Source organism: Gallus gallus, chromosome Z, assembly GCF_016699485.2.
Source record: "Gallus gallus isolate bGalGal1 chromosome Z, bGalGal1.mat.broiler.GRCg7b, whole genome shotgun sequence".
NCBI classification, from domain to species: Eukaryota; Metazoa; Chordata; class Aves; order Galliformes; family Phasianidae; genus Gallus; species Gallus gallus.
This window is the reverse complement of record NC_052572.1, coordinates 12,650,220-12,671,172: the sequence shown is the minus strand read 5'-3', so window position 1 is coordinate 12,671,172 and position 20,953 is coordinate 12,650,220. Positions and strand designations below refer to the sequence as shown.

The 20,953-nt window shown below is 42.2% G+C and overlaps 1 protein-coding gene across 1 annotated transcript in view; it reads left to right on the top strand.

The window, feature by feature from the left end:
* The window catches only part of LOC124417553, a 43,415-nt gene extending 31,268 nt beyond the window's left edge, over positions 1-12,147 (top strand). Inside the window, exon 4 of the mRNA XM_046905876.1 lies at positions 10,168-12,147. Within this exon, the coding sequence (XP_046761832.1) occupies positions 10,168-10,193 (26 nt within the window). The 3' untranslated portion in view covers positions 10,194-12,147. The remainder of the gene's footprint in view (positions 1-10,167) is intronic.
* Positions 12,148-20,953: the final 8,806 nt, after the last annotated feature.

Below are 20,953 nucleotides of genomic sequence, written 5' to 3'. Positions count from 1 at the left end.
ACAGGAGGGAAATCAACTTTTTACATGGATAGATAGAGATAGGACAAGGGGGAGAGGTTTAAAACTAAAGGAGGGAAGGCTTAGATTAGATGACAGGGAGAAGTTTTTCCCTGAGAGGATGGTGAAGCGCTGGAACAGGCAGTCCAGAGAGACTGTGCATGCTACAACCAGGTGCCAGATCAGGTTGCCCAGAGCCCCATACAAGGTGGCTTTCAGGGATGGGGCATACATTTGATAGCTACATCAAGTGGTCGTCAGCTCTGCCTACAGCGAGGTGGTTGAAACCTGGTGATCCTTGAGGTCCCTTCTAATCCAAGCCATTATATGATTCTGATTCTTGAACTGAATTAAGAAAATTCTTAAGAAATCTCTTAAGAAATTCCCTTCTCTCCTTACTTTACCCTCAGGAATAGATGTATTGTTCTTCAAAACTAGAAGCAAACCAGAACAAGTCAGCAACACTCCTTGAATGGTTAATGCTTGGCAAACAAAAATGGAGGTAAATAATAGTGTAATTTTAACAACCTAACTTTCTTAACAGTTTTATTTAGGGTACAATTCATTTAGTTCTTTATTTCATAGAGAAAGAAAAAGACTGAGCAACTGATTTCTCACTCTTAGAAAATTTGATACTTTTAACTTGAAGTCTACATATTGCTCACGTGAAAATTCAGCTTTCACATTTCTTTTAACAGCCAGGTAACCCAAAGTTATTAATAATGTAGTATGCTGCTCTAGTTCTGTGCTGACAAGTGGCATGCACTCTGTTATCAGTTGGCTCTCTCCTGCATACCTTCTTGAGGAATTGAGTTGCTAGTGTACTTGGAGACCTCTGGATAAGATAATCTGAGGACAAGAATGGTGGTGCTGGTGATAGATAAACACAATATCTGGCAAATACCTGTGATCTCAACCTTTGTTTTTGATTCCCATGGAATCATTATCTCTGTTAAGTATTGAAAAGATAGGCAGCAGCAGATACAGCTTTAAACCAGTTTTGGATTACCCAAGAAAGGTAATGGTCACAATCCAGTAGTAAGGAATTACTTACTCCTTTCCAAGGATCAGGGCTCCCCAAACACTCCAAAGGAGGCAACCACTAAGTAGAGATGCTTCAGCCCTTAAATAAGGTTAGGGACACACATCCCTTCTGTACAGATGAATTGCTTCCACCTGTGCTCCCAGGGCTGGCTACATCCCCTCACCAGGTGCTCAGTCAGTGGCTCAGGCCTTGACCTAACAGATCCCATACAAGTATCTTAGATGAAAAGTCGGAGGAGGAAGTTAAACAGAATTTCTTTTGCAAAAGATAAACCTAAAACCTAAAGCAATTCCTGTAGCTGTGTGAATCAGAGAGGCGAGAGAAAGAAAGACAGTAGGCCAAAGAGACAATGACATTTGCTGCTAGACATTTAGAAAGCACAAAAAACTGGAGCACTGAGGTGCTCCAAAGGATGGCCTGTCTTCTTGAAAGATATGAAAAACCATGCGAGTAAGTGACCAAACTGTTTTTTAAAATCTACCCTCAGGTCTATTCATTTTCATTATACAATGCTAAATTGAGGTTATCCAGTGCCATCAAGGGCATGAATGCCTATCTTCCAACTACATAAATACATGTGGCTTTTATACAATATATTCTCACAGAGGTGAGCTTAGCACCACGGCCTCTTTTCTGTTCCCCGCATCATATGCAGCTGCTTGGACCCATTTGTGTTCCCTTAGTCACTGACAACTCCTGATGGACCTTAGTGGGAAAATCTTACAGTTTGGCAGTGAGAACAGAAAGGGGGAAGTAGTCTGTACCTCATAGCACGGCCTTTCACTCAAAGCAGCTCTTCCAGAAGCACAGTCCAGAATTTCAGCTAATCCCTGTTCCACTCTGTGATATTTTGACCCCTGTTTTTAAAAGACCTTTCTTGTTTGCTGGCATGGATCTATTTGTCAACATCAAAGACAAAGTCACCTGCGAAGCCTGCATATGTTATATGGTGACAAAAGCTATTTTTCTAAAACATTGAATTGTACTTGTTTCAAACAGCAGTAGATATGCAGTTTGCAGTAAGACTAGTTTCTGACTTTCCAAAATCAATTGGACATAGATCTTAGTTCCCATATTAGCTATGATCTTCATTGTCCATGTAAGGCACAGTTTTTACTTGTGCAGCCTCATGACTGCAGGCACTAGTCCCATAAGGGAATTCAACCACTTGATATTTGCTGGAAAAGCAACACTGCCAGGCATACACAGTCCAGGAGGTTCCTGCAATGTGTGGAAGGCAACTTCCTGATGCAGGTGATGGAGAAGTTAACGAGGAGGAGTGTGTTGATAGACATTGGACTGGTCAGGGTTATGAAGGCTGGGGGTAGCCTTGGATGCAGTGATCAAGAGACTGGAGTTCAGGATCTTGTGTGGAAGAAATAAAGCAGTAAGTACAATTACAATTCTGAACTTCAAGATAGCCAGCTTTCACCTCTCCAAGACTGTACTTGGAGGTATTCCATGGATTGGAGCATTGGAAGGTAAGAGAGCCCAAGAGAGTTGGTTGACATTCAATTACCATTTCTTCCAAGCTCAAGATTGGTGCATTCCTAGAAGTAAGAAATTAGGCAAAAGCAGCAGGGGACACATATGGATGAGTAAGGAGATCATGGAAAAATGTAAATGGAAGAAGAAAGTTAACAGAATGTGGAAAAGGGATCTGGCCTCAAAGAACCTTGTCAGGGCATGTAGGGGTGCACCAAAGCCCATTTGGAATTAAATCTTGTGAGGGAGGCCAAGGACAATAGGAAAGGTTTCTTTAATTATGTCAGTAGCAAAAGGAAGACTAGGGAAAATGTGGGTTTGCTGCTGAATGACATGGGTGCCCTGGTAAAGGAAGACACTGAGAAGGCAGAGCTACTGAATACTTTCTTTGCTTCAGTCTTGACTGCTAAGACTGTCCCTCACGAATCCCAGATCCTGAAGATAAGAGAGAGTCAGGGGAAAGGAAGACTTCCATTTGGCAGAAGAGGATCAGGTCAGATACTGTCTAGGCAAACTCAATGCACACAAATCCACTGGCCCTGATGAGATATACCTACAAGTGTTGAGGGAGCTGGCAGAAGTGTTTGCTAAGCCACTCTTCATCATCTTTGAAAGGTCATGGATAACTTATAGGGCCATGAAGACAATCAGAGGACAGGAGCACCTCTCCTACAAAGACAGGCTGAAGGAGCTAGGCTTGTCCAGTATGAAGCCAGCAGTGTGCCCATGTGGCCAAGAAGACCAGTGGTATCCCAGGGTGCATTAAAAAGAGTGCTTTTTTGTAAAACCCACTGTAGGGAACCTGCATGAGCAGGGAGCTGGACTCAGTGATCTCCGGAGGTCTCTTCCAAACATCACAATACTGTGATTCTGTGATTTCAGCTTTCATATATTTAAAATCCTTCTTCTTTCTAAGAAGCCAGTGTCTCTAACCACATGAAAATCCCTAGAACATACCTGATAATAACACCACACCTAAATTTCATATCCTTTGGGTGAGACTGGGAGCCAAGTTTCCCCATGAAATACCATCTCCTCTATACGCTTATTACCAAAAATAATGTCATAAGTAACTTGAAGAGTATATTTTCCCTCTCTTCCCCTTTGCTTGAAGATCCAGTCATTAGTCCCACTACTTCATAACTGTCATGATGACCAGTACTTCAAAGAAGCAAGACCTCTTACCTAGTTGCCTTTCTCTTACAGGGACTGGCAACGGATGCCTAGAAAAAATATTGTGACCTGCTGCCTGCTATACTGTCCCAGTAGTTGGTCTTTGGCAGCCTAATGACTTCCTGAGCCTGTGGTTATATTTGGGCAATGCTTAACAACCACTGACTGATTCACTGTAATGCACTTAAGCTCTTTCTTGAGCCTGTAAGGATTACACTTTATGTGTTCTCCTGGAAGAAGCAGATCAGGCAGCAGAGAAGTCTACTTGTGACAAACCCTTTCCAAGATCACTAGAATATGCTTATCAAGAGCAGAAAAGAAAGATGGAAAAACACAGCACTTCCCACAGTATGGGGGGTAGCATGCAGAAGATAGAGGTGCACAAAGGTTGTATTGAGATGGGCTTAGGAGAGCAGTCCAAAGCACTGGGCTACTGTTTAATTGCCAGCACACTGTGATACCATTTTGGTCTGTGCCAGCTAATACTCTCATAAACACTGCCTGAGTACAGTTCAGGGGATAGTGTGGAGCAGACTATCCCAAACAGGCATTCATAAACTGAAGTCCTACCCCTGAGCACAGCCCCTTCTATGCTTAGACACCTAAATTAAAGGTGAAAGCACACAAGAATGTTCTAGAGTCATGTAATCACCACAAGGAACACCACAAAGGAGACCCAGAGCCACCTTTGTGCAATGTAGACACTGTCGTTTGGCCCACAGCATGGGAACAGTCCCTGCCCTCGAGTCACTTAGTGGTCTGAATGTATCCAGACAGATTGGAAAGCTGATGAGAACAGGTGGAAGGACAGACTTTCTCAGACAGACCTGGGAGAAAGTAGAGAGAGAAATTAGTATACGAACGAAATGACATGCAAATTCGTGAAGCGTTCCATATTTTTTCAGCAGGCAAACTATGACCTAGTTGCTATTACAGAAACATGGTGGGACCACTCCCATGACTGGAGTGCTGCAATGGATGGCTACAAACTCTTCAGGAAGGATAGGCAAGGAAGGAGGGACGGTGGCGTGGCTCTCTATGTTAAAGAGTGCTTTGAGGTTACTGAACTTATGCCTGGGGATAATAAGGTTGAATCCTTATGGGTTAAGATCAGGGGAAGAGCCGAAAAGGCAGACATCCCGGTGGGCGTCTGTTATAGACCTCCAAACCAGGATGACGAGACAGATGAGGTGTTCTATGAGCAGCTGGCGGAAGCTGCGCAATCGCCGGCCCTTGTCCTCATGGGGGACTTCAACTTCCCCGACATATGCTAGGAATACAATTTAGCACAGTAGAAGCAATTTAGGAGGTTTCTGGAATGTATGGAGGACAATTTCTTGATGCAGATGATAAGAGAACCTACGAGAGGAGCTGCCCTGTTAGACCTGCTGTTCACAAACAGAGAAGGTCTGGTGGGAGATGTAGAGGTTGGGGGCTGTCTTGGGCAGAGTGACCACGACATGGTAGAGTTCTCGATTCTTGGTGGAGTCAGGAGGGGGAACAGCAAAACTGCTATGTTGGACTTCCAGAGGGCAGACTTCGAATTGTTCAGGAGACTAGTAGGGAGAGTCCCCTGGGGCTCAGTCTTGGAGAGTAAAGGGGTACAAGATGGCTGGTTGCTCTTTAAGAAGGAGGTCTTAAAAGCGTAGGAGCAGGCTGTTCCCCTGAGCCGCAAAATGAGCCGGCATGGAAGAAGACCGGTGTGGATGAATAGGGAACTATTCTTGAGGCTCCAGGAGAAAAAGAGAATCTACCTCCTGTGGAAGAAGGGACAGGCAACCCGGAAAGATAACAAAGAAGTTGTTAAGATGTGCAGGGAGAAAATCAGAAAGGCAAAAGCCCACCTTGAACTCAACCTGGCCGCTGGGGTAAAAGGGAACAAGAAACTCTTTTACAAGTATATCAACAGTAAGAGAAGGACCAGGGAGAATCTCCATTCTCTACTGGATGAAGCTGGGAATGTGACCACTGAGGATAAGGAAAAGGCAGATGTTCTGAATGCCTTCTTTACATCTGTCTTTAGAAGTCAGACCAGTTATCCTCAGGTTACTCCACTCTCTGACCTGGCAGTCTTGTCTGGGGAGCTGACTAAACCCCCCACAATTCAGGAGGAAACAGTGAGAGACCTGCTACTCCAACTGGACTGCCACAAGTCCATGGGGCTGGATGAGATTCACCTGAGAGTGCTGAGGGAACTGGCGGAGGTGATAGCCGAGCCGCTTTCCATCATCTATCAGCGCTCCTTGTCAATGGGTGAGGTCCCGGAAGACTGGAGGCTTGCCAGTGTGACTCCCATCTACAAGAAGGGCTGCAGGGAGGATCCGGGGAACTCCAGGCCTGTTAGCCTGACCTCGGTGCCGGGGAAGATTATGGAGCAGATTGTCTTGAGGGAGATCACGCGACACGTGCAGGACAACCGGGGAATCAGGCCTAGCCAGCATGGGTTCACGAAGGGCAGGTCCTGCTTGACCAACCTGATCTCCTTCTATGATCTAGTGACCCATCTGTTGGATGAGGGAAAGGCTGTTGATGTAGTCTACCTAGACTTCACTAAAGCCTTTGACACTGCCTCCCTCAGTATTCTCCTGCAGAAGCTGGCAGTCCATGGCTTGGACAGATACACTCTTGGCTGGGTAAGGAACTGGCTGGAGGGCCGGGCCCAGAGAGTGGTGGTGAATGGAGTTAAATCCAGCTGGCAACCAGTCACGAGTGGTGTCCCCCAGGGGTCAGTCTGCTGGGCCGCACCTCGAGTACTGTGTCCAGTTTTGGGCAACTGTAAGGAAGACATTGAGGCCCTGGAGTGTGTCCAGAGGAGGGCAACAAAACTGGTGAGCACAGGCCTTATGAAGAGCAGCTGAAGGAGCTGGGATTGTTCAGTCTAGAGAAGAGGAGGCTCAGGGGAGACCTTATTGCTCTCTATAACTACCTGAAGGGAGGTTACAGTGAGCTGGGGGTCAGCCTCTTCTCCCGTGTGACTAGTGATAGGACTGCAGGGAACGGCTTCAAGCTGTGCCAGGGAAGGTTCAGACTGGATGTTAGGAAATGCTACTTCTCTGAAAGGGTGGTCAGGCACTGGAATGGGCTTCCCAGAGAGGTGGTGGAGTCACCAACCCTGGTGGTGTTCAAAGAGCGTTTGGATGTTGTGTTGAGGGACATGGTTTAGTGAGAACCATTGGTGAAGGGTGAATGGTTGGACGGGATGATCCTGTGGGTCTTTTCCAACCTTAGCAATTCTATGATTCTATGAACTTGAGGCGTTATGAGGAACTGATTACACTTCAGAAAGTTATTATACTCCTGAAATCCAACAGCAAGGTAATTAGAAGGCTTATAAATGCTCTTTATACCTATTTGGTCTCAGCTGGAGTTCCTCTATTTTGAACTAAGTTTATTCTCCTATTTTATGGTCTTTCATCTCATAAATGGTGAAGTTTAGACAAGACAAAAATGCCAAAGCCTTCACACAGAATTCATATATTTTGCTCCAAATTTGACCTCATAAAACTTTATTTCTCTTTAGAAAGGGAATATTTGGATCCTAAAGAGAACACAAAAGAAAGAAAAGCATTTGAAAGGAAGTTAAACATTTGCTGAAAACTCCGGATATTGGGCATATTTATAACAAATATTCACACTTTCTTGTTCATCTTCTCAATGGCCTCTTCATTCCTGTGAAGGATGGAATTAGACAGCAAAAATAAAAACAGATATGCAACACAGGAAAAACAAGAAATCTTGATGTTGCTAAATAAATTCCTCCTTTAAGTCACTTCAGATGCCCCTTTCTCTGAATCCACAGCCCTGTCAGAGTGCTTTCCAACACTTCATCAATTTGTTGTGGAGAATGAAGTGGAATGCTAACTTGGGAGGTTTCCTTTTTTCCACTGGCGTCCATGAATGGCAGCAAATCACCAGCCCCTGAGGTTGTCACAGCTGAGAAGTCAACACAGTGAACTTATCTAGACAAACTGTAGCCTATTCTGAAAACTGTTCAGCTGAGCTTTTATTCTACACAGGGAGTATTCATAGAGTGAACTCTGATAAAATTAATAAACATGAAAAGACCAAAAGAATCCCTTGAGTGCAAAATGAAAGGGACAAAAGTAAAAGTATTTGTTTCCTGTCTCATTTTCTTATCCAGAATGGTTAACAACATACAGATTACTTTTCTGTACTGCAAATGGCATTTTCTAACAGGTAGGTCAAAGAGGGCTGACAGTTAAAATGCATCCTCCAAGAAAAAGGATTTTAGAAGCTTAGAGCTCATAATACGGTGAGACCATTGCTGTTCCTCAGTGCATCTTCAGAAGTATAAATCCACTCTTGATGGCTTACATTAGCAACTTGGTGCACTGGGACTTCATACAATGACACCAATTAAACTTAATGAAAGTTCTGCAGCTGAATTCCCACATGCCCCCAGATGAAAATGTACTTCTAATGGTGTTTGTTTTCTCTAAGAGCATTATATGTTTTCTATCTTTTATGTCTCAGTGACTTGCAGCACAGTTTCCATTTTTTGCAGTCTCTTTGTCCACATGTTCTAATCACACGTTTTTTCCACACCAGATCAATTTGAGCAGCATTGCTCTGTATGTTCTGATGGATATAGCAGAGAGTGCCGATGTATCACATTGATCTCTACTACCATCTCTACCTGCCAAATTGGATACTGACTTCGTTCATTTGTGCAGGTTCCCATAATTTGCTTACTATGTTCCATTTTTTTCTTATCACCCATATGCATATGTTTTCCTAAAACTGTTTTTCTTTTCCCTCCTTTCTACCTCTTATCTTGAATTTCTTCTCAACTATGTAATCAAGCGAGAACAACTGCTCATTATATATTAATGGGCTGTATGATCCCAAAGCTTTTATCAGATCTTTCTCCCTGATTAAAAAAAAAGAAGAAAAAAAAAAAAACGAGAAAAAACACAATGACTTCATCACTGATCTTAAAAGTAGATCTGTTCCTTTTTAATTTATCAGTGACATATTCTCAGTTCATGTAACCATTTTCATAGGTAATATTTTGGTCTGTATAGATTCAGATTTGACTTCGATATCACAGTGTATAGGAGAATTTCAGGAAGTCTCCTGAACTGTGCTTACAGTACAGTTGCTGAGATTGCAGTTTGTCCCAACACACTGAATGGAAATTTACAAGTATTTGTAAAAACACTAGGTTTTGTTCTAATCTTACATGCACTCAACTCAGCAGGAGAAAGACTCAAAAAATCTGTCTGTCTTGTGTGTCAAGGAGCAGCAAGAGCAGAGCAATTATACAGGAGAGGACAAACCAGAGAAGAGCAACCATACAAGATGGTGTCACCACCAGAACATGGCTCCAGCACAGCTGAGCAGGCTGTGTTAGAGTTAGGAAGCTGATAACTGGTTCTATCAAGAGACTCACACAAGAGAAAATGATGAATCAGGTACAGGGTTCATCCAGGGAACCAGGCCAGAAGTAGCAGAACATGGGACCAGAGACAGGACTGCAAATCACGTATACAGCATAGGTCCAAGAGCCATCTAGGATGTAGGACTGAAAGAACAGGCAGACTTACAGCACAGACAAGGCAAGCAGTGAATATCCATGCCTGAGCTTTCACAGGGCTCATGGACCATAGGCAGACAGTGGAGGTCTGAGATGAAGGCAGTTAAAACCCTCTTTGTACACACACAGTCATGACAGTAAGGTCTTGGATGAATTCCTAGTGCCAGATTTTTCAGGTATTTCATCTAACTCCTATCAACTTTGAAATTAGAACTGAGATAAATGAGAATGAGCTGTTAAAATTTCTGCAGAAACTTGCTTCCAAATGCAAACGATATTTAGCTATTAGACACATAAGAAGCTTTCAGGCAAACCACTGTGGGCAGTAAGGCCATTTATTTAGTTGGAAAATACATTTTAGCTTTAATCCCTCTGCCTCTTAGCACAGTTGTCTTCAAGAAATTCTCATGAAAATTAAGTAGTTCCTGTCCACAATGCATGTGATAAGCAAAACCTTCTACAAAGTGCAAATTGTTATACTACAAGTTACATAACGCTAGAGAGTAGATATTTGTACCATGTAAAGCCAATGGTAGGTGAGATCTAGTAGAATTAATTCAGAATTGTCCATCTCCATGTGCCTGTGCTTTCATCAGCTTACTTTGCACTAATAGGTATGTGAGACATCAAAAACAGAGAAACATTCCTTGTAGTGCTTCAATAGATAAAACAAAGGAACAGTCATAAGGAAATATGAATTTCATATATGTAAGTCTTGATGGATCAAATATATGTATATATGTATTTTGTAATAAATACCCCAGAATCCCGCAGTACCTTATGAATTGTCCACATGAGACTCATGGGAACACAAGTATGAAATGGGATTGTGTTCAGACAGAATGTGTTTCTTACAAGGATTGCTCCTCCATGTCCAGCTGACAGATCCTGTTACACTGTTATCTTGCAGATTCCAAATACCATCATTACCTTTGACTTGAGAGTTGCAGCTGAGGCCTTTGGAGAGACATTTAGGACATCTGAAGGACAAGACGTTGAAACTCGTGATTTGAAGGCAGGAAGCGTATGGAATACAAATCACCTCTGATACACCCCTTGATTTCTATTTCTAGTAAATATTATTCACCTATTAGTCATTTTCAGGGCTTGTTCTCATTCAGTCACGTGGCTACATGGATGAGTTACTCATTTTGTAGTAATGCTGTCTTTGGAAGATGAGCCACTACTATCTGAGTGCTATAGGAGTACGATGAGCAAAATTTACTCTGATGTGACAGCTTTGTTCTGGGCAGCTATGCAGGTCAGTTTATGGGCTTTCCAGACAGTATTTGCATCCTCCCATTGCTGAATGCTCTATTTCAGCTCCATGTGTCCATGCTTGGCTCAAAACTGAATTACTCCACATTTATGCTACTAGAATTCCTTTGGATAAGCTGGTATAATGTATCACTGTGGAAGAACACAGTGATAGAGTATGCTTCCGATCCTCATTTTCAGGACATTAAGGCTACCTCCCTTACCTTCCTCCAAGATAAACAGAAAAACCCTGCTCCAAACTGCTGCCTCAGCATATACTTTACAGTTATTGTTTTGGATTCTTAAAGCTTTTATTATTTGCTGTATATTCCTGAGCATCCTTATTGGATCAATCTGATTTCATTGTTTCTTTCTTTTTTTTTTTTTTCCCCACAGAAAGCTGGCATTAAGAGGTTCTTTTTCCAGCAATGATAATCTCACTTACTATAAATTATTTTATTTGTAGTACCTTGGAGACACTCTAATGCTTTTACATAACAAAAGAACCACTTATTTCCAAATACTTTAAAGCTTGTTTTCATTTTTTCCATCATTTTTAATATGAAAATCATTGAATTTGATGTTAAAAAAAATTGCTGTTTTATTAAAAAAATCATGTACAGAAGTGTATGTTTAATCATGTGAAGGGAAACTCCTATTTCTCAAATATGTAAAAGAAAGTATGAATTTAAATAGATAAATAAACCAAAAAGTAAATGAAAGAAGTAAACTATGCACTGGGATGAGCTTTCCATTGACACTAACCTTAAAGATAGCAGCTGTCTGCATGAAAGAGATGCCTGATAGCAAGACAAATTTTCAAAACCAAACTTGCACCAGCATGATTTTGATTTCTAGGCAAGTCTAGCTAAAAGGAGGAAACTTTATAAACTAATATTAGAGGGAGAGTGAAGTCATTTTATGGGCTAAGAGTTTACATAATCCTTCTGACATAATCTCAGCAATAATGTAGTCATGTAAGGCTGTTCATTGTACAACGGTAAGAGGATGCACAACTTATTACAGTAGCATAAAAATAAAGGAAAATAATTTTATGTTCAACAAATGCACTTTTATTCCCACCTGACAGAAAGAGGAACAACCAGTAATAATTCAGTGGATTTGATACTCAGCGTATACAGAACTTTGTGGTACAATTCCGAGTTAAAGGCACTGTTCCACTGATGGCAGTCATCCAGACTTCTTCTTATGTGAAGGGCTATAGTGGAAGCCAGAGCTACGAATTAATGCTTCCTTGTTGGTTATGGCATACATGCACGATGCATCAAAATCATATAATAGTATCAAAACTTCTGCCTACTCTGAACCATCAGTGGGGCTTAGAAAACAATCAACAAAAGGTCAGGATCCTCCAGGCTGCAATGATTTTGCCTTGGTCAGACCACTTTCCCTTGACTTTGATGCTTGCTTCACATGACTGTGGATCACTTATTTTTTATGGAAGTAATTGTCAGCATTTCCAGGGAGCATTGCTCTGCTGTATCACTATGATTATTCATTAATGTGACTACTTTTTAAACAATTATGTATGTATTTATTGTGCTGTACTACACTTGTAAAACTAAACATTCTAATTGTTATAAATAATAACTGGTATCATCTGTTTTCCTACATATTTAGAGCAAACATTTATTTTCCAGCCTAGACAGACTGATTTTCCGTAAGAGAAAGTACACATAAACTTAGTCAATGGAATCAAAAGATTTTCATCTGCCACTACATCAATTTCAAAAATGCTTACTGCAGTTGACTGATATTCAGCAACTAGACAGGCAACTGAGACAGCAGTGGAGACGATTTTCTGTAGGAATGTGCAGTACACAAAAAATGCCAATACTGGTCTTTTTACTTTATGCAGTGCTGTCAAAGTGCGGTGCAAATCTTCACATTCAATATAGGTTCTGTCATGATGCTGCAATTAAGAGGAAAGGCCATGCTGATTTTCCAGTAAGAATTCTATTTTTTTTATTCTTAGCTCTCAGGGAGCCAAGTTATTAGCTATCAGTGGGGGTTGCAGGATGTGTGAACTCTGCTTTTTAGCGGCAAGAAAGAGAGATTAATGGGAGTTCTAGTGTCTCTCTGCTGACAAGAAGCCCATTTCCATTTTTGCTTTTAAAAGAAAGCACTGCCTTTCTCGTAATTTGCAGGAAAGATATCAGCTAGATACATAGAGTTGCAATGAAAATAATGCCTCTTGTTTTTTTTCCATGGGAACCACAACAGATACAAAAAGCACATAACTCTATTTGACAGAGAAAATTCAGAGCTACAAAACACTACTTTGAAACACAGTCACCACCATTAGCTATGCATTTTTGCCGGCAATGAACAAGAGCTTGCATGCCACACTTGTAAAAATCTGCATGGCCTTCCAGAACGTGGCTTGTCTTTCACATTGCTATCACCACTGCTGAAATGTACCACCCACCACCTCACTATGCCCACATCCACTGTTTGGTTTCCATAAACGTTCCACAAGTGTTGATGAATGTCAATGGGTGCTATTTTTTTCTGCATGGAAGAATTCAGTGACACACCTTTGCTTCATACACACTTGCATGTCAGACAGTATTCTGTCAGACTGCCCCTCTGCTGCCATCTGTTGCATAGCAACAAAATGTAATGGGATATTGGTGGGAAAGTTCAACCTCTACTACTATACTACCAACCTCTGCCCTTGACATCATGGGCAAACATAAAATAGGAAGCATTACTTTCAGAGCAGCCTTCATACAAAGGGAACAATATATATTCAGCTTCCCTTCTGAGACATGACATCCTGATTGTCATAATTAGTGGCAAATAAGAATGCAAAGCACTGCACAATTGGGTTTGCTGGAAAGAGCAGTTAAGTGCATACTGCTATAGTACATTGAGACTTCATAACCCTCCCACCTTCCAGTCAATGAACCCGCATGTTGACTTTGCATTCCCCTCCAGAACTTTTGACTTACATGTTTTTCCTCTGTCTGCTGCAGAGATTTTCAGAGAAATCCGTGCTGAAATAGGATCAACCCATGTCCTTTGTCTAACAGCTCTTCCCCAGAGAGGCTTGCTTTTGGGAACTGTGGGGAGCGAAACACCGAACAAACCAATCTCTGCCTCCACTGGTTTGTATAGACAGAGTTGTAACACAGCCTTTCATTCACCCTAAAAACTAGCTTTTTGATTTACTGTGTAATCATTAATTTCCCCCTTCCCTTTCCCAGTCCACAGCTACAGATGAGAGTTGCACAAAGCCTTTTAATCTCTGCAGTTTCTGTAATGTAGTGCTTAACTCCTAGGCTACTACAGTTCTCTCCATACCTAAGTAAGTTGACCAAGAATAGACTGCAATATATTCTTTAGACTACAAGATCTGTAGCTTTTATGCCAGTCCTGATAAGAGATCATCCAAAAAATGGATGCAAAAGGAAGCAAAAAGGAGCTGACTGAGGAGGGCTGTAATGATCATGCAGTGGTGGAGTTTATGCTCACGAGGGGTATGGAACAGACATCAGGATTTTAAATTTCAGGAAAGCTAAATTCCTGCTGTTCAGGGAGTTAGTCAACAAAACACCCTGGGAAACCATCTTGGAGGACGGAAGAGCAGAGCTGGCAGATCCTTAAGGAAGCTTTCCTGAGGACACAAGAGCTCTCCATTCTCAGATGTAGGAAGTCAAGAAAGGAAGGGATGGCTTCGGGAAGACTGGCATGGCTGAACTGGGACCTGCTGGTCCAAGTGGAGAAGAAGAAAATGCATAGGCAGTGGAAACAGGGACAGGTACTGTAAGAGTCATATAGGCATGCTGCTAGGCTGCTAGGCTGCGTAAGGATGGGGTCAGGAAGACCAAAGTCCAGCTGGAAGTGGACTTGGCAAGGGATACAAAGAAGTAGACTAAAAAAAAAGGCTTCTATAGACACATCAACCAAAAGAGGAAACTCTAAGAAGGCATATCCCTCCTGGTGAGAAATTCAGGCAGGCTGGTAAAAATGGACAAGGAAAAGGCTGAGGTTTTCAACAACTTCTTTTGCCTAAGTCTTCACTGGCAACACAGCCCTCAAGTGGATAGGTTGGAAGGTGGGGAACTGGGGAGTGATGCCCCTCCCACCATAAGCAAAGATCAAGTTTTCAACAATTTGAGGAACGTGAATGTCCATAAGACTATAGGTCCTGACAAGATACATCCCAGAGTTCTGAGGGAATTGGCTGATGTAGTCATCAAGCCACATTTGGCAATACTTGAAAAGACCTTGGTGACTGGAAGAAGGGCAATATAGTATCCATTTTAAAGAAGAAAATAAGAGCCAGGGAGCTACTGATTGGTCGGCCTCAGCTCAGTACCAAGGAAGATCATGGAATGGATACTCCTGGAAGCTTTGCTAAGGCACATGGAAGAGGGGGAGGTGACAAAAGGTAACCAGCATGGCTTCATCAAGTGCAAGTTCTGACCAATCTGGTGGCCTACTGTGATGGTGTAATCGTGTCAAAATCATGGACAAAAGAAAGGCCACTGATGCAACCTACCTGGATTTCAGTAAGGCTTTTACATAGTCCCCCATAACATAGAATCATAGAATCGTTAGAGTTGGAAGGGGCCTTTAAAGGTCATCTAGTCCAACTTCCCTGCAATGGACAGGGACATCTTTCTCTTCAAATTGTAAAGATATGGATTTGATGGGTGGATCGCTCAGTGGACAAGGAAGTGAATGCAAGATCATACCTAGAGATTGGTGGTAAATGTCTTAATGTCCAGATGGAGATCTGTGATGAGTGGTGTCCCACAGGGGTCAGTACCGGGACAAGTGCTCTTCAATATCTCCATCAGTTACGTCAACACTGGGACTGAGTGCACCCTCAGCAAATTTGCAGATGATGCCAAGTTGTGTGGTGTGGTCAACACACCCAAGGGACAGAATGCCATCCAGAGAGATCTAGACAGGCTGGGGGAGAAGGGAGATCTGAGAGCTGCTTTTAAGTATCTAGAGGAGGGTTATAAGAAAAAAGGCCCTTTAACAGGGTCTGTGGTGATATGACAACAGGAAATGGTTTCAAACTGAAAGAGGGGAGATTCAGATTGTATTTAAGAACTTTTTTACAGTAAGGGTGGTGAGGCACTGGAACAAGCTGCCCAGAGAGGTGATGGGTGCCCTGTCATTGGAGACATTCAAGGTCAGGCTGGACCAGGCTCTGAGCAACCTGACTGAGCTATAGATATCCCTGTTCATTGCAGGGAGTTGGACCAGATGACCTTTTAGTATCCCTATCAATTCAAAATCTTCTATGACTCTATGATTCTATAAAATTAACAGTATAAGGATTTTAGTCAAGGTAATTAAGACTGATTGGTGCTCTTCTGGCTCTGCAAGACATCTAGAAATTTTGTGGTATTACTGGTGAGTACTGCAATGTAGAAAGGATCCCATTAAGACCAGTGCAGCAGTGAAAGCAAAGAGTGAGTTGGGAAGGATGAAAGTGATGTGGCTGAGAACTGTAGTGGCAGGAACAAGGCAGTGGGAAAACAAGGAGAATTCTGGATGGAGGGAGGGCATAGCCTCATGCTGTGGACTTGAAATCTTCAGTAGATCATCTTGTTATTGTACAAAAGCATCAGTGAAATAATAAATGAAGATCTTCCATAAAATTTATGTCTGTTTTGCACTGTACATCTTACTTGCCTACCTTTGTCATGAAAAGGTCAAAATCTTTTCTAGGATTTGCTGCAGAAGGTCAGGGCATCTAGCAGGGTGATGAAGGTCTGATTTAATGTCAACAGTTTTCTGTTTCAGAGCAGAATGCTGAAATTATGAAAAACAAAACCACATTCAGCAAAGTTTCTTTATTGCCATACATGTTTACACAGTCGCTCTGCACTAATTTTAGCACTGTAAAACAATGGGAGGAAGAATGTACACAGCAGAGTTTTGTACACAAGGCAGCAGGGAAGCTTTTGGAGTCTCCTCAGCTTCTGAGTCACAAATGGGATGTCCAAATTTGCCATCCTTGGGAATCCCCATCCCAGTTTGAGTTCAACTTCACTGTCACTGTCTGAGCCTGCAATTTTACTCTCTTGCAACAGCATTATTGAAACCACCTAATAAAACTTACAGCTTAATAATCTACAGCTATTTTGATACATTGTCCTAAAGCATCTCTAACTGAAGTCATCTGCAGTCAAAGAGTAGTCTCAGACTGCCTCATCTTCTGGACCATTTTAACAACATTGTTGTAGTTCAAGAGGTATAACCCGTGCCCTTCAGATCTTATTTATGGTAGTTCTACTGATGCACTTCCTACCCTTGAGGGAAGATATCTATACTGGCAAAAGAGCTCTCTCGCTGTTACTGCTTTTACTATTTCCTGGAATTAAGTATCTTTAATGACACAGCTATGGCTTTAGACATTGGGTCAAACTCAGTGAAAGGGTGCTAAGCCAGTTCAAAGTACCCTGCTTCTCATATGAGACAAGCTTATGCAGACAGCTACTTCTACCCTGCAGAAACTTGTTTTGTCTATCTAAGCACTCCTCCAGGGTGCCTGCCAGCACAGCTGTCAGAGAGGTGTGTGACACTTTTCTCTGCACTCTGAACCAGCATGTCTCTGCCAGTAAAACGTCCAAGTTTAGACTGGCCATAGTGTGAATGCAGATGTATTGTTAACTCCTATTTCTGTATTAGAAGAGGACAGTGTTGTATCGCTGTCAGGTAGCTTTATAATCACAATGATAGTGAGGGCTGTATCAGCACTGGCACTCTGGTAGAAGTGAGAATTAGGCCATTTACCTATCGCACACCCTGATGATGATGAAAGGGCTTGGCTGCAATCAACCCTGAACTTGAAAAACTATTTGATTTGCAGACTGAGCCTCATTCATACATCACTGCTGAAATTGGGTGTTTTAGTGGTGGTTTTGAAAGAAACCTGGTAGTCAAGTGCTAAAATGCAAAATATACCAAAATAACCTTGATGGGCTGCTTCATGTTTCCAGACTGATGGCATGGCCTTTATTTGCAGGCTTGTTGGGCTGGCCAAAAGTTTTTTTGATACTTCATGCAGTTCTTAATGATATATGATTCTGTGGCCTCTTCAAAGGCTTTCTTAAGCTGCAAGCAAGGCTACACCTGGATTTCGTACATTTTATCGTCAATAAGGTTGCTCAAGAGGAAAAAAGGCTTAGTTGACAAAATGCTGGAGCATACAAATGACATACCAGGATAAAGAAAAATGCATTGACCTTACAATTTTAATAGCTTACTTATGAATCTGTGGCCCTGTTGTATCCAGCTGTATAATCAAGAGAATTTCTCATGTTACGTTTCCTACCAGATGCTGTGGGATGCATCATGTGTGTGCTTTTTTGAAAACTGAGGAACTGCTAGACATTTTAAAACACATTGTGTGCTGAGAGGGAACAGTTTTTTCTATTTTCTAGGGAATTCCACAATTTCAGAACTGTTACCACTCCAAAACAATATTGTAAAAAAACCCTACAAATATCTTTCAGGGACCGCAGAATCACAAAATGGCCTAGATGAGAAGGGACATTAAAAACAATTCAGTACCAACCTCCCCTGCCGTGGGCTGGTCTTCTCCCACCAGATCAGGCTGCCCAGGACCCCATCCAACCTGGCCTTAAGCACCTCTAGGGATGGGACACTCACAGCTTCTCTGGGCAGCCTGTGCTAGTGCCTCTTCACCCTTGGAGTAAAGAATTTCCTCCGAACATCTAACCTAAACCTCCTTTATTTTAGTTTAAAGCCATTCCTCTTTGTTCTATCACTATCTACCTTTGTAAAAAGTTGGTTTCCCTCCTGTTTGCAAGTTCCTTTTGAGTACTGGAAGGCAGCAGTGAGGTCCTCCAGGAGCCTTCTGTTCTCCAGGATGAACAATCCCAAGTCCCTGAGCCTGTCTTTGTAAGAGAGGTGCTCCAGCCCTCTGATCATCTTCATGGCCCTTCTCTGGAACCGCTCCAACAGCTCAGCATCTTTCTTGTGCTGGGGGCCCCAGGCCTGGAAGCAGTGCTGCAGGCAGGGCCCCATGAAGGCAAAGCAGAGGGCAACAGTCCTTTCCCTCTCCCTGCTGGCCCTCCCTCTTTTGAAGCAACTGAGAATACAGTAGGTCTTCTGAGCTGGAAACGCACACTGCTGGCTCATGTCCAGCTTTTTGTCCTCCAAACCTCCATGTCCTTCTTCCAGTCTGGGATGTCTGGCACTGCTCCAATCCAAGTGCAATACCTTAGACTTGGATTGTTGAACCTCGCTGTGTTCATGTGGGCCCACTTTTCAATCTTGTCCAGGTTCCTTTGGGTGGCACACCTTCCTTCTGTCGTATAAACTGCACCAAAATTGTATGAGAGTTATCCTTCACTTGAGAACCTCAAGTCTTTTACCTTGGAGATGTGTCTGGGAAGGACAGGACTTTGCATTTAGACTGGTTTCAGTAACATGTGGAGAAGCTGAAGGAAGCAGTGTGTACATCAGCACTCATGTCAGAAGGTGTATAAGAAGAAGGTTTTTGTAGCAGTAGCACCTGTCTTCTCTCAGAGCAAGATTTCTAAGCCATTTATAGTAGCTAATGCATAGACTCTAGAGGTAATATTTCTTCTACAGCTCAAAAAACTCCACTCTTCTCTGTCCATAAAGAAAGTTTTTTACCTTTTAAAGATAGAAAGGTTTTTTACCTTTTAATAATACTGAGAAGAATCATTCATTTCTGTTTTTGAACGCTCTGTGAAATGCAGAGTCCTGTGAACATGTCAGGAAAGGGATTAACTCTTTTGTCTCTTAGGCAGTAGTAAACTGTCTTAGACTGGAAGTAGTAGGGTTTAAAGGCAGAGTTTTTTTCAAACCTTACTCTGAACTGATAAAATTTTTGCCTCAGTCCAGAATGAATCTAAAATGGGAAAGCCTGAGAGCTTTTCCTTGTCTTGACTGACTGTGGGAGTGCACGCCAGGCTCCCACCTCAGAACCCCAACCCTAAGCTGTGAGCTCAACAGACATTTTCTAGCTTTTCTTGCAAAATTAACATAAAACAACTCTATCACAAAATTTAAGACAAAGTGAAAATCTGAAAATGATTCTCTTGTGTTTCAGTTGGGCCATGTGCTGGTTTTGATTATTTTTAGAATGAAAATGTGACAGTCTAGTTCTCTTTCTTGGATATATCATAACAAAATATGGTGAAACCTTCAGGATTTTTTCTCAGAAGAGAAGCTGTGTCAGGTATGTACAGCATCCTATTTTCTGGATAGGTCTTGCCATGAATCCAAGAGCAAACCAAGCAAACCTGCCCTGTCTTTCACAAGCAAGCCTCAGAGCAGAGGTTAGTCTGGTACTGTTCATGGCACTTGTAGGATTCTCAGCTCAAGCACATACTTGATAGCCTGTCACTAAGAAGCAGGAGTTAATCTAACACTGAGAGCAAGCTTCCACTTCTTCCCCCTCCTTCTTGTGTGTACCTTTGCACACGTGGCTTTTCTTAGTAGCAGAGTTGTAAAGGTCATGTTGTTCCATCCCAACCTGTTTTCATCAGCACACTGGGGGTAGGAATTTGCTCATGTGTCTCTGTAAATATGACCTATCTGACCTCTAAAGACGAGGACAAGTTTAATCTCAAGCTCTCTTGTCAACTTTTCTACCCAAACCCATTTCTCAATGGACAAAGTACAGAAAACAGCAGCTAGTTTCTGTAAATGTCTGCAACTGGTCCAAAGAATTTGGTAAAATTTGGGGGATATGAATATAAAGATTACAGTGTGTTTTCTGCTTTTGCTTTTTCAGCCTCTGCATTCATCTATAATTTGTGGAATCACAGTTAGGTCATGTTATGCCACTGACATTTTTTTACGGTTTAATCATTCCTGATTGCTATCTCTGCCCTTTACTAGCTGGTTGCTGTGTGTGCAACAGTTCTCTTGAGGGATCACAATACTAATAATATATATTTTTAAAAGAGTAACAGCGAAGGCACTTTTTTCATCTTGAATATTTGAGTAAAGTAGTCCTCCCATGGAAAGTGAAGCCAACTGAAAAGCAGAGAGGAGTTAATACACCACCTCATCATCTTTTGCAACAATTTTTTCCAAAGCAACAGAAACTTGCACTCATCAGCAAATCCTAAGAGGCACTGGTTGTTGGAAAGGAAACAGTACACATCCTAGTAAGGCATGTGCCTCTCTACAAAGGGAAATAGAGGCTTTATTCACATGGAATCTGTCCTGCTTCTGCATTGTACCACATGAACTTCTCTTGACAACTTGGCAGGACCTAGTGCATGTGCCTTGTCCTTTCTGGTTATTTTCTGTGTGCCTGGATGAACAACTTGCAAAGGAGGCCATACACACAGTGCCTTCTGGCATTTCTGTCCTATGCTGGCCTCAGTCAGTGCAACAAGGAAGCTGTTCTCTGAGCAAACCATCACTCATAGTGTGAATGAAAG